At 69.0% G+C, this 12,055-nt stretch overlaps 5 protein-coding genes across 5 annotated transcripts; 3 read left to right on the forward strand and 2 right to left on the reverse strand.

Moving 5' to 3' along the window:
- Positions 1 to 956: 956 nt before the first annotated feature.
- On the reverse strand, positions 957 to 2,802 carry AURANDRAFT_37691 (hypothetical protein; the record flags this gene model as incomplete). Its single annotated transcript, XM_009039496.1, has 1 exon — positions 957 to 2,802. A coding segment is annotated over one exon (1,845 nt), but the record flags the coding sequence as incomplete, so codon positions are not given.
- A 2,857-nt stretch (positions 2,803 to 5,659) lies between these two features.
- On the forward strand, positions 5,660 to 5,983 carry AURANDRAFT_64672 (hypothetical protein; the record flags this gene model as incomplete). The annotated part of the gene is made up of 1 exon (XM_009039327.1): positions 5,660 to 5,983. The coding sequence occupies one exon, from the start codon at positions 5,660 to 5,662 to the stop codon at positions 5,981 to 5,983; it is 324 nt and encodes a 107-aa protein (XP_009037575.1).
- Positions 5,984 to 7,247: 1,264 nt separating this feature from the next.
- Positions 7,248 to 8,399, reverse strand: AURANDRAFT_64673 (hypothetical protein; the record flags this gene model as incomplete). The annotated part of the gene is made up of 1 exon (XM_009039495.1): positions 7,248 to 8,399. The coding sequence occupies one exon, from the start codon at positions 8,397 to 8,399 to the stop codon at positions 7,248 to 7,250; it is 1,152 nt and encodes a 383-aa protein (XP_009037743.1).
- A 216-nt stretch (positions 8,400 to 8,615) lies between these two features.
- Positions 8,616 to 10,349, forward strand: AURANDRAFT_64674 (hypothetical protein; the record flags this gene model as incomplete). The annotated part of the gene is made up of 1 exon (XM_009039328.1): positions 8,616 to 10,349. The coding sequence occupies one exon, from the start codon at positions 8,616 to 8,618 to the stop codon at positions 10,347 to 10,349; it is 1,734 nt and encodes a 577-aa protein (XP_009037576.1).
- Positions 10,350 to 11,855: 1,506 nt separating this feature from the next.
- Positions 11,856 to 12,053, forward strand: AURANDRAFT_27496 (hypothetical protein; the record flags this gene model as incomplete). The annotated part of the gene is made up of 1 exon (XM_009039329.1): positions 11,856 to 12,053. A coding segment is annotated over one exon (198 nt), but the record flags the coding sequence as incomplete, so codon positions are not given.
- Between the last annotated feature and the right edge of the window lie 2 nt (positions 12,054 to 12,055).

Below are 12,055 nucleotides of genomic sequence, written 5' to 3' on the forward strand. Positions count from 1 at the left end.
CTTGACGCCCTTGGACGCGTTCGACTTGACCGTGGGCCCGTTCCAGCGCGCGGCGATGTCCGCCGCGACGTCCGCGGGGCTCCAGGGCCGCGCCGCGTCGCGCGGCGCGTCGTCGACGAAGAGGGCCGCGTGGAGCGCGTCGAGGGCCGTCGCCGCGCCCGTGCGCACGCGCGACGCGCGGAGCACGAAGTGGGGCGACGCGCCGCCGACGGTCCACCGCTTCTTGAGCAGGACGACGTTGAGCCGGTCCTGCGTCTCCGCGTCCAGACGGTCCCAGTCCTTGCGCTCGTCGAGGCGCATGGCCGGCGGCGGCTCGAGCTTGGGCTTCTTCGCCTCGGGCTCGTCGTGCGCGGGGAGACACCGCTTCGACGTTTTCGCGGCCGCGGTCGTGTCCAGGCCCGCGGCCGCGTGGATGCTGCCCGCGGTGCCGTAGCCCACGGACGCCGGCACCTCGCCGCGCGCCACGGCGAAGTCCAAACAGTCCTTGGAGCACAGGATGAAGCAGGCCTGCTTCGGGTGGTTCTGGCCGAGCTTGATGAAGCGCTGGCACTTGCCGACGATCGTCGCCGTCGGCACGAGGTGGTCCTCGCAGAAGGTCCGCGGGCAGCGCATGCAGCGGAAGAGCAAGCCGCCGGCGGCGCCGGCCTTGCGGCCGCAGGTCAGGCACGAGTGGTGCGGGCAGCCCCACTGCATCTTCGTGGGCATCTTCGCGTTCAGCGCGGCTAAACAGGGGACGTGCCACGACGTCGGGCACTGGTCGCACATGACGATGTCGCCGCCGTCGCCGCAGGCCAAACATTCGCACTCGTGGTCGTAGTCGCGGCCCGCGATCTGGCGGCCGCCGATGGCCTCGAGCGCCGCGCGCGACGCCGCCGCCTCCCAGCGGACCGCGCCGACGTCCTTGGCCTTGGGCTCCTCGGCCTTGGCCGCGGAGAAGCCCCCGGCGCCGTCGCCGTACTCGGACGTGAGCACCTCGACGTTGCCGACGCCGACGACGTGCTGCGTCGTCGTCCGCTTCTTCCGCGCGCGCTTCTGGACCTCGGCGAACTCGCGGCCGAGGTCGCCGAGCGTCGCCGTCGCCGCGGCCTTCTCGGAAAAGTCCTCGCCCTCGAGGCTGTGGAGCGACACGGCCTGGGCCTGGGACTCGAAGCCCTCGGCCGAGTGGGCCGCGCCGCCGGAGAGCACGTCGCCGAGCGACGTGTCGGCCGTCCGCGTGCGGTCGATGATCGCGTCGAGCTCCGCGTCGCTCAGCGGCCGGTCCGCGTCCGTGCCGTTGACGATGGCGTGGGCCCCGAACGTCAGGCTCGCCAGGAGCTCCGAGCCCGTCGGCGCGTCGCCGTCCGCCGCGTCGGCCGCCGCGGCGCCGTCCTGCGCGGCCGCGACGCGCGCGCCGTCGCGGTTCACCATGGAGTCGAGATACAGCTTCTTCTCCGCGCGCTGGACGATGCGCTCCTCGACGGTGCCCTTGGTCACCAAACGGTAGACGTGGACGGGCTTCGTCTGGCCGATGCGGTGCACGCGCGCCATCGCTTGGGCGTCCGCCTGGGGATTCCAGTCGCTGTCGAAGAGGATGCACGTGTCCGCGGTCTGCAGGTTGACGCCCAGGCCGCCGGCGCGCGTCGACATGAGGAAGAGGAAGACGCCGCTGCCCGGCGCGTTGAAGGCCTGGATGTCGACCGTGCGCTGCACGCGGTTCGTCGAGCCGTCGAGGCGCGAGAACTCGTAGCCGCGGTAGCGCAGGACGTCGTCGAGGAGGTCGAGCGTCGACGTGAACTGGGAAAACAAGACGCAGCGGTGGCCCTTGGCCTTGAGCTTCGTGAGCAGGCGGTCGAGGACGTGGAGCTTGCCGCTCGCCTCGACGAGCGCGTCGTCCGTGACGCCCGGGTCCGGGTCCGCGCCCTCGAAGAGGTAGGGGTGGTTGCAGCACTTGCGGAGCTGCATCAGCAGGCTCTGGAGCTTCTTCCAGCCGCCCGACGCGGCGCCCGCGCCCGCGTCCTTGGCGTCGCTCTCGAGCTCCGCGAGGAGCTGGCTCTGGCGGAGCAGGAGCCGCTTGTACCACCAGCGCTGGCACGGCGCGAGCGGGCAGAGGATCTTCGTCTCGATCTTCGGCGGCAGGCGCTGCTCGACCTCCTGCTTCACGCGGCGCTTCATGAGCGCGGCCATCATCTCGTTCGCGCGCCGGAGCTGCGACCCGTCGCCCGCCGCGCCGCCGCCGCGGTCGAAGGCCGCGTCGAAGGCCGCGCTCTCCGGGAAGACGTCGGGGAAGAGGAAGTTCAGCAGCGCCCAGAGCTCGTGGAGGTCGTTCTGGAGCGGCGTGCCCGTCAGCAGCAGCGCGTGCTCGAAGTGGAAGCGGCGCACGGCCTTGCTGATGTCGCTCGCCTCGTTTTTGATGATGTGGCCCTCGTCCAGGATCACGTAGCGCCACCACATCTGGCCCCCGAGCACGGACTGCATGGACTGGCTCTTGGCCATCTCGAACGTCGTCACGACGAGGTCGTAGCTGTCGACGTCCTTGAGCGTCGCCTTGAGCCGGTCGCGCTCCGCGGCGTCGGCGCTGTGGAGCTTCACGGCGCGGAGCTCGGGGCAGAACTTGGACGCCTCGACGAGCCAGGAGCTCAGCACGCTCAGCGGGCAGATGACGAGGAACGGGCCCGAGACCTTGCGCTCGCGGAGCAGGTACGAGATGAAGCTCAGCGTCTGGAGCGTCTTGCCGAGGCCCATCTCGTCGGCGAGGATCGCCGACACGCCGTCCTCGTAGGTCTGCGCGAGGAAGCGCAGGCCCTCGAGCTGGTAGGCCCGCATGTCCGCGCGCACGTACGCCGGCGTCCGCTCGAAGGCCGGCACGACGGCGCGCGGGCCGGCCGCCGCGGCCGCCGCGCACCAGCCGACGCTCCCGTTGAAGGGCCGGAAGAGGGCCTCGTGCTCCAGGAGGAACCGCGCGCGCCGCCCGACGGCGCCGGCCTTGGCCTCGCGCAGCGCCGCCGCGTGCGCCGCGCGCCGCTTCTCCTGCGGCGTCGGCTCGCGCGCGGGCCGCGGCGCGCGCGGCGCGGCCGCCGGCGCCGCCGCGCGGGGGGGCGCCGGGGCCGCCGCCGCGCCCTCCCAGGTCCGCTCGCCGCCGAGCTCCTGGTCCCAGACGGACCGCTCGCCGCCCTCGAGGTCGTACATGTTCGACTTCTTGACGTAGAAGCCGTCGATCCACACGCCCGTGGACTTGACCTCGCGGCCGCTGCGGCGCGGCGCCGGCGGCTGGAGCGGCGTCGGGAGCGGGGGAGCGCGCAGCGGCGGCTGCTGACCCGGGTCCGCGGCGTCCATCTCCATGGCCGAGGAGGCCGCGAGGTCCGCGGCCCACGGCTCGTGGTCCATTATGTGTTGCTTTTGGTGTCGGCTGTCCTTGGTGGAGCCGCAGAGGCTAGACCGGGGTTCGGCTGTCCTTGGTGGAGCCGCAGAGGCTAGAGACGAGGTCACCGCATCGCCTCGCGAATTTCCTCAAAGTCAGCTTATCACTTCACTTGAAGCTCAACATGCGCTCATCCCACCCCCTGGAGCTGCTCCGTCCGCGCGGCGAGATAGGCCGTGTGCTCCGCGGCGCGGCGGAGGCAGTCCCGGCGGTCGGCCTTGGTCGCGGCGGGCGCGCACGCCTCCCAGGTGCGGACCGCGCGGACGAGGTGCGTGCAGACGACGGGCGTGGACCCGCGGAAGGCCGGGTCCGGCTCGTCGACGTCGATGTCCCCCAGAAGGATCGGCGACGCGTGGCGCGCGGCGCGGACGTAGGACGCGTTCGCTCGCAAACACCAGCGCTTCGCGAAGAGGTCCCGAAACACGTCGGCCGCGTCGCCGGCGCCCTTGGCGAGGACCGCGCGGTACTCCTGGAAGCGCCGCGCGCCCGCGGGCTGCGACGCGGCCGTCTCCGCGACGAGCGCGACGGCCGCGAGCAGCCGCTCCGCGGCGCGGAGCATGTCCTTGAGCGTCCTCCGCGACCAGACGTGGACGTGGCCCTCGCGGTCCTTGTGGCCGATGAGGTGGAGCCGCATGCTGCGGAGCTCGTCCCAGGTCGTCGCCGCGGGGAGCGCGAGGCGGCCCCGGACCTCCTCGAGCGCGCCCGTGCCCGCGAGCGACGGCTCCTTGAGGATGTGGAGCAGCTCGAGGAGCCGGTAGGTCGACAGCGCCATCTCCATGGCGTGCTCCGGCGGCGGCTTGACGAGCTCCGGCGCGCGGTTCCAGAAGTCGCGGACGTGGTGCGAGCCCGGGTGCGCGAGGCGGTAGCGGTCCATGAGCGTGCGCTCGCCTACCGAGCACGTCGTTTTCCCGGTCGACATCACGGGACGCCGGCGCGCGCAGGGGTCCGGCAGCACGAGGACGAGCAGCCCCCCGTGGCGCAAAACGCGCAGCCAGTTCGCGAGCGCGACGAGGGGCCGCGGCAGGTGCTCGAGCACGTGGCAGGCGAGCAGCACGTCGTAGGACGCGTCGGGCACCTGAGGCGACAAGCATCGGGACGGCAAGTTTAAAACGCCGGTCGCGCGCCTTGGCCAGCGCCTGCGCGTCGTCGAGGTAGCGCGGCCGGTAGGGGATCTCCGTGTCGTTGGCGTCGAAGCGCGCGCAGTTCGGCGCCTCGTAGTACTCGGGCACGTCCACGAAGTCGACGCGCTGCACGATGTCCGGGGGCAGCGGCGTCGGATTGTTGCAGGGCCCGATCTCGAGCGCCGCGGCCGGCGACCGCCGCGTCGCGAAGGCGATGCGCAGCACGCGCTCCGCGAAGGCGCCGCGGCTCTCGCCGCGGCGCCAGTGGCCCGGCGGGCACGCGATGGGCTCGCCGCCGTGGGCGCGGCCCGGGTAGTAGCGCCGCTGCGTCCGCTCCCAGAGCTCGATGCCGTCCGCATTCGTCGTGCCGAAGCGCGTCGCGTCGTCGCGGCCGCTGGTTAACGTCGCCAGGCATGCGACGAGGCGAAGCGTCATCGCAAAGGCTGGTGTGGGCATCGAGAAAGCATCGTAACTTGGGCAGCCTCAAGGCACGATGTTGAATGCTGCTTGAGGCCAACAATTCTCACCTGTTGCGAGACCATGGAGCCGAGGCGTGCCGCGTGAATCGACGATGTCGGACACGATGGGCGGTACCTCGTTCGCCGTCAAGGCGCCTCCCAAGAAACTGAGCTACGCCGAGCGTGCGCGAGAGAAGGCGCGCGCGCTCTCCGCCTCCGCCTCCAAGGCGTCGGCGGCCGCGGCAAGCAGCGCGTCCAAGAGCATGAGCGCGTCGTCGAAGAGCCTGAGCGCGTCGTCGAAGAGCATGTTCTCGTCGATGGCCGCCGCGCGGCGGCGGCGCGCGGAGCCCGAGGTCCGGCTCGACGTGTTCAACGAGGAGGCCGAGGCCGCGGACGCGCCGCCGCCGCCGGGCCCGTCGCCCGACGCGTCGCCGCCCGCCGCCGCGTCGCCGCCCGCCGCCGCGGCGCCGGCCGACGCGGCGCGGCGGCGGTCGCCGCCGCCGCCGTCGAAGACGTCGCCGCCGCCGTCGCCGGCCGCGGGCAAGGGCGAGCGGAAGAAGAACGCGCTCTTCAAGCGGCTCGAGGCGCTCTCGGACCGCAAGGGCGCCGTCTCCGAGAAGAAGCGCCTCGCCAAGGAGGCCGCCGAGGCCCAGGTCGTCGCGCGCGAGCGCGAGGAGAAGTCGATGACGCGCGAGGCGCGCGAGGCGCGCTACGTCGCGGAGATCGACAACTCCAAGGCCACGCTCAAGGAGCACAAGGACATGTGGATCAAGCTCGTGAAGGATTCCGAGGTCCAGATCCAGGACCTCAAGAAGGCCATCGAGGACGTCGACCGCGAGGCCGCGGCGCTCCGGTCCTCCGAGGACGAGGCGCGCAAGTACCACGACCTCAAGGTCCGCGAGCTCGAGGGCCTCCTCGTCGCGACGAAGCTCAGCGCCGCCGAGATCTCCTCGGACGTCGACATGCTCCAGCACCACATGAACCTCGTCAGACGACACCAGTCCTAGAGGGTGCGGGGTAACCAATTTTGTTGAACTCAGTCGAGGGAAGCAGGAGGTCAGTTTGGAGGAGTCTGGATTAACCAATTTTGTTGAACTCAGAGTCGACGGAGAGCAGAAAACTCTGGGTGAGCAAAGCAGGAGGTCAGTTTGGAGGAGTCTGGAGGCACAAAAAAGGCAAAAAAAACGAGCAACACTCGGGATTCCAACGTGGTCACCCACCGTAGTACTAACCAAGCTCGATCCGGCTTAACTTCGCTGAGCTGACGGGAAGCGGTGCTCTCCGAATGATATGGTCGCTCGTGTAAGGGTCACAGGCAAAAGTGTCTATAAACAGACTAGCCTCATCCGGGTTCGCTTCTGTCGCGCTAAAAAACGCTCTCTCCCAACCGGATGGCAGCCCTCGACGCGCCGCGCTGCTGCGAGCTGATGGTCTGCTAGCTCGCAACGCAGCCATGCAGGACGCGCAGTCCGTCTTCTTCGAGTCGCTGATCGTAGTCGCCTGCGTGTGCTCGATCGTGCGCTTGCGCAGCAGCCGGAGCGCGAGCACCTGCTTCTACTGCCTCGGCCTCTGCTTCCCGGCGTTCTCGTCGAGCGTCGCCGTCGTCTATTTCGGCTGGTGCGTGCGTCGACGCGTCGTCGCGTGCAAATCATGCGACGCCGGCAGGCACGTGGACACGCCGCGCGACCGCGAGTGGTACGCTCGCGTCCGCTCCGCGACGACGGCCACGTGGCGCGCGGGCGTGCGGCGCGCGGCGTCGTCGACCGCGCGACGCCTTCGTGACTTTCCCAGCGCAGATTCCCGCCTTCGCGCCCGCGCTCGTGCTCCACCACGGCGTGCCCGGCGCGCGAGCGGCGTCGGCGGGGTTTCGCCGGTCTCCGTAAAGATCCTCACCGCGGGGTTTCTCCGTAAAGTTCGCCCGCCGCAGGTCGCGCGCTCCTGGCGCCGGCCATGGTCGCGGCCCACGGCGCCATCGCGTACTTGAGCGACATGCCGGGCGACGACGTCGCGGCGCTCTGGCTCGTCGTCGCGGCCGTCGCCGCGGCCGCGACGAGCCTGCGGCGCGGCCGCCGGTCGGCCGCGCTGCGCGCGGTCGGGCTCCTCTGCCTGTTCGGCGCCGTGCTCGGCGCGATGACGATCCGCTCCTTTCGCGTCTGGGGCGACTTCTGGCTGACGACGGAGGACCTCGTCCACGCGGCCGAGGCGACCGCGCTCGCCGCGGTCGGCGCGCACGCTCGCACGCGTCCCGCCCCAATAATAAAAACGGCATAGTTAGGGTGGTTCGTCGTCGGCGAGCTGCCGCGCCGCCAGGAGCACGCGCGGCGGGAGCGCGACGGCGGCCGGGTCGAAGGGGTCCGCGCGTTCGAGCCTTCGGACGACGTCGACGAAGAGCCCCCGGAGGACGATCTCGACGGCGTCCATGGACGCTCGCGGCACGGGGAAGGCCGTCGTCGGCCGAAGCCGCGGCTGCTTCGCGATGGCCGCGAGGTTCGACACGCAGGCCCCGAGCAGGTCCCGGAAGTCGTCGGCGGCCATGACCTGGTCCGAGCGCCGCGGCGTCGCGAGGAACAGGTCGACGTTCGACGGCTCCAGCGTCACGAGCGACTCGTAGCTCGTCAGGTTGAGCTCGTCGCCGACGACCAGCGTCGCGTGCGGCACGCCGCCGGAGCACGCGAACGCGTCGCCGGGCCCCAGCAGGGCGACGCACGCGCACCGCTCGAGCGCGGCGCGCTTCTCGGCCGTCAGCGGCGGCGCGAAGATCGCGTCGGAGAGCGCGTCGGACGGCATCTCGTCCCAGGTCGCGACGAGCTTGTAGCCCGTCCAGTTGATGCCCACGTTGCTCCAGAGCACCTGGTCCACGTGCAGGCCCTTGCCGCCGCCGCGCGCGCCGAGGAAGACGCCGTCGTTCTCGTCGTCCCAGCGCAGGGTCCAGCGCGCCGCGTCGCCGAAGACCGCGCGCTGGCTCCGCTCCGCGATCGACCGCGTCCAGCGGCCCTCGCGCCGCCACCGCCGCAGGCGCTGAAGCTCGCACGCGTAGACGTCGCCGTCGACGGCCTTCGCCGCGGCCGCCTTCGCGGCGAGGCTCCGCCAGCCGTCGGGCGACGCGTCGGCGGACGCGCTTCTCACAGAGGGCACCTCGCGCTGCACGCCGCGGTCGTCGTACTCGAGCCGCGCCGTGTGCGCTTCGGCCGCGGCGGGCGGCGCGCTCCCGAGCGCGCCGAGCACCGTCGTCTCGCGGCGCGCGGCGTCGCGCAGCCACGCTGGGAGCGTGTCCTCATACTTCAGACCGAGCTTTCGGGCGCCGTTCTTTAGGACGACGATCTTGCTGCCGTGGTGAGCGAGCAGCACGCGCTGCATGTAGTCCGTGGCGTCGAGGGCGTAGTCCGGCGGCTTTGCGGCGCAGGAGGGTGGCCAGGCGTCCATTTCTTTTTACAGTGGTTGATGCTAGTCAAGATGAGCGACGGCTAGAGGCTTTTGATCGTCATCAAGTCGACGTCGTCTCGGAGGACAGCCAAAAAGCATCTCTTCATGCCTGCGGCAAGGCCAGAGTCGCCGAATTCAAGGAGGCGATGTTGACCCTCTCGGCCGAGTCAATGCGCGATGATGGCTAGCCCGCCAAGCGCGTAGGAAAGCAATAAAATGTGGTGGTCTTCGCTCCCGCTCGTCGCGCTCGCGGTCGCGTCGACCTACGGCGACCTGAATCGCGTCGACCGGCAGCGCCTGGGCTTCGCGGAGAAGCGCTACGCGCAGAACCCGACGCGCGTCGCCGGCGACAAGCCGCGCCGCAGGAAGCGCAAAGCGGTGGTCGACGCCGGCGACGAGACGGTCTGCAACCTCAAGTCGCGGGCGGGCGCGAAGAAGACGGGCCCGCGCTTCGGGAACCTGGAGTGGCGCGGCGGCGCGCCGTCCGCCGAGGGCCTCGAGTGCAAGGCGGAGCCCGGGCCCGGGTCCGCGGCGCCGCGCGCGTGCTGCCGCGCGACGGAGAAGACCGTGGAGCTCCTGAGCGACCAGTGGCGGCGCCACTTCACGCGCGTCGCGCGGCGCGCGGCGGAGTCGGAGAAGACGAGCCTCGAGGACGCCGCGCGCGCGTGGCGGTGCTTCCCGAGCGTCGTCGTCATCGGCGCGCAGAAGAGCGGGTCCACGGCCCTCGCGGGCCACCTCATGCACCACCCGAGCGTCGACTTCAGCCGCGTCAAGGAGCTGCACTACTTTGACAAGAACGAGTCGCAGTGCCTCGGCGCGCTGCCGTACCTGCTCCAGTACCCGCCGATGCGAGCCGCCGCGATCACGGCGGAGGCGACGCCGTTCTACGTCGCGGACCTCCACTCCTGCGGCCGCATCCGGTCGCAGCTCGGCCCGCGGACGACGCTCGTGACCCTCGTCCGCGAGCCCGTCGCGCGCGCGTACTCGGAGTACCAGATGAAGCACCGGCGCGTCGAGGGCCAGGACGCCTTCGCCGGGGCCCTCGCCGAGCACGCGGCGGCGGTCCTGCGCTGCGTGCTCCTCGTCGGCCCGCGCAACGCGACGCGGGGCCTCCGCGCGTGCTCGCCGGACGCGCTCACGGAGGAGCCCAAGTTCCCGCAGTTTTCCGTCTCCGTCTCCGTCCAGCTCAAGAAGCGGCTCGCGCAGACCCAGGGCGCCGACGGGCTGCTGGGCTGGGTCCGCGACTGCTTCTGGGCCGAGAAGCGGAGCGGCGGCGACGGCGAGCCGTTCCCCGCGGACCTCGCGCGGCGGGTCTTCTTCGACGGCACGGACAAGTTCGGCCCCGAGCGGCCGCTGGTCGCGAGCGACGTCAAGTTCGACGCGGGCGAGTGCTTCAGCGACGGCACGCGCGAGCGCATCGGCGACCTCGACGGCATCATGCGCGCGGAGATCAAGTACCTCGCCGACTGCGCGCGGACCAACTACCCGCGCTGGCCCGCGCCCTTCCCGCCGACGGGCGCCGAGGCCGCGGCCTACATCACCAAGTGCGTCCAGATCCGCACGGGCATCTCGAACCAGTACGTCTACCGGAGCCTCTACGCCGCGCAGCTCCACCGCTGCGTCGGCAGCGGCGTGTCCCGGGACCAGCTCCTCGTCCTCGACTCCGACGACCTGCGCCACGAGCCCCAGGACGTGCTCGACGTCCTCGCGGACCACGCGGGCATCCCGCAGCACGCCTTCGACGCCGCGCTCCTCAAGGACGCCGACGCGCTGCAGGCGAGCCTCAAGGAGAAGTTCCCGTCCTTCGAGAACTCGGGCTGGCGCCTCGAGTCGTCCTACACGCAGCCCATGCCCGAGAAGCTCCGCTCGGACCTCGCGCGCTTCTTCGGGCCCCACAACGAGCTCCTCTACGCCTTCGCGGGCCGGCGCTTCAACTGGCCCGACCGCTAAATCTTACCGTGCCGCGCGAGCAGGTGGAGGTTGAGCAGGTCCCCGACGAGGACGCAGAGGTGGAAGTCCTCGTGGCCGGACCAGCGGCGCGGCGAGTGCCACGCGAGCGGGACGTCGTCCTGGAGCACCCAGGACAGCAGGCCGACGGCGTAGACGGCGACCTGGCACGCGTAGGCGCGCTGCGGGAAGCAGGCCATGCCCTGGGCGACGGCGCAGCCGGCGAGCACGCAGACCTGCAGCGCGCTCTGGATCGCGCGGCAGCGCTTCTCGCGCGGCCAGACGCGGCGCAGGATAAGAATTTACCGGAGAGGAATTGCAGGGGCGCTGGTTGTTTGTGTGCTGCGGTCGCGATCCAGACGGCCAGGGATACCCCCTGGATGCCGTGGAGCCAGCCTCGCGTGATGGTCTTGTGCTCTCCCGTGACGTAGCGTGTGTGGCAGCCCCAGCGTTGCTTCTGGAGGCGCGCCATGCTCGAGCTCTTGTCGGTGTCGGTTCAACTTCAACTTCAACTTTGATATTCGGGATGGGTGCGGCGACGGGCGCGCGCGCGCGGGGGTTTGTGCGTCGGTCGAGCAGCGAGAGTTTCAGCGGGGGCGAGGCGCGGCGGACGGCGAGGGGCGTTGTACGGCGCGAGGAAACGGGCGTATTCGGGCGTCAAAAGTGTCCGGTGCAGGGTACTTGGGAGTACTTGGCAATGGTCGCCGAGAAACCCGCACGATTTGGACTTGGGCGTTTTCAGAGAAGTGGTGGGAGTCGATGAGTCGTAGTAGTAGTCGTCCGAGTAGTCGATCACTATGAAGATAAAACCCGCACGAAAGCGGCTTGGTTTTAAAGGTCTTGTCTTCTGGAGTAGAGTGTTGCGTCGGGAGACGCAGATGAGAAACCCGCACAAAAAGACACGGGTTTCGTTTTTGGGTTGGGTTGGTTCGCTCCAATTGGAGCTGTATTGGTTTTGTGTTTGAGTTGATTGGGGGGGAGCGCGAAAGAGATGGATCGACGTGCAGCTCGACTCTCGGAAGAGGGCGCACAGAAGCTCGCTGTCTGCTTTCACATTAACAAATCGCCGGAACAAGAGGCTGAATCTCAGCAGATCGTAGGACAAAGCCTACTCTCATGCTTACAATACCCCGTTCCATATTTAAGTCGTCTACAAAGGATTTATCCCTCCCAACATTCGAAATTGCGATGGAGTATGATGCTCGGCCGAAGCCTATCGTGATGCGTGTAACATCGGGAGAGGTGAATATCGTCGCTTTCCAGCATGGATTCTGACTTAGAGGCGTTCAGTCATAATCCTACAGATGGTAGCTTCGCGGCACTAGCTGTTCAGCTAACCGCAATGACCAAATATCTGAACCAACGGTTCCTCTCGTACTAAGTTAGATTACTGTCGCGACAACCGTTCATCAGTAGGGTAAAACTAACCTGTCTCACGACGGTCTAAACCCAGCTCACGTTCCCTGTTAGTGGGTGAACAATCCTACACTTGGTGACTTCTGCGACACAATGATAGGAAGAGCCGACATCGAAGAATCAAAAAGCAACGTCGCTATGAACGCTTGGCTGCCACAAGCCAGTTATCCCTGTGGTAACTTTTCTGACACCTCTAGCTTCAAATTCGAAAGATCTAAAGGATCGATAGGCCATGCTTTCACAGTTTGTATTCATACTGAAAATCAAAATCAAGTCAGCGTTTACCCTTTTTT

The sequence above is a fragment of the Aureococcus anophagefferens genome (genome assembly GCF_000186865.1).
Source record: "Aureococcus anophagefferens unplaced genomic scaffold AURANscaffold_11, whole genome shotgun sequence".
Taxonomy (NCBI): domain Eukaryota; class Pelagophyceae; order Pelagomonadales; family Pelagomonadaceae; genus Aureococcus; species Aureococcus anophagefferens.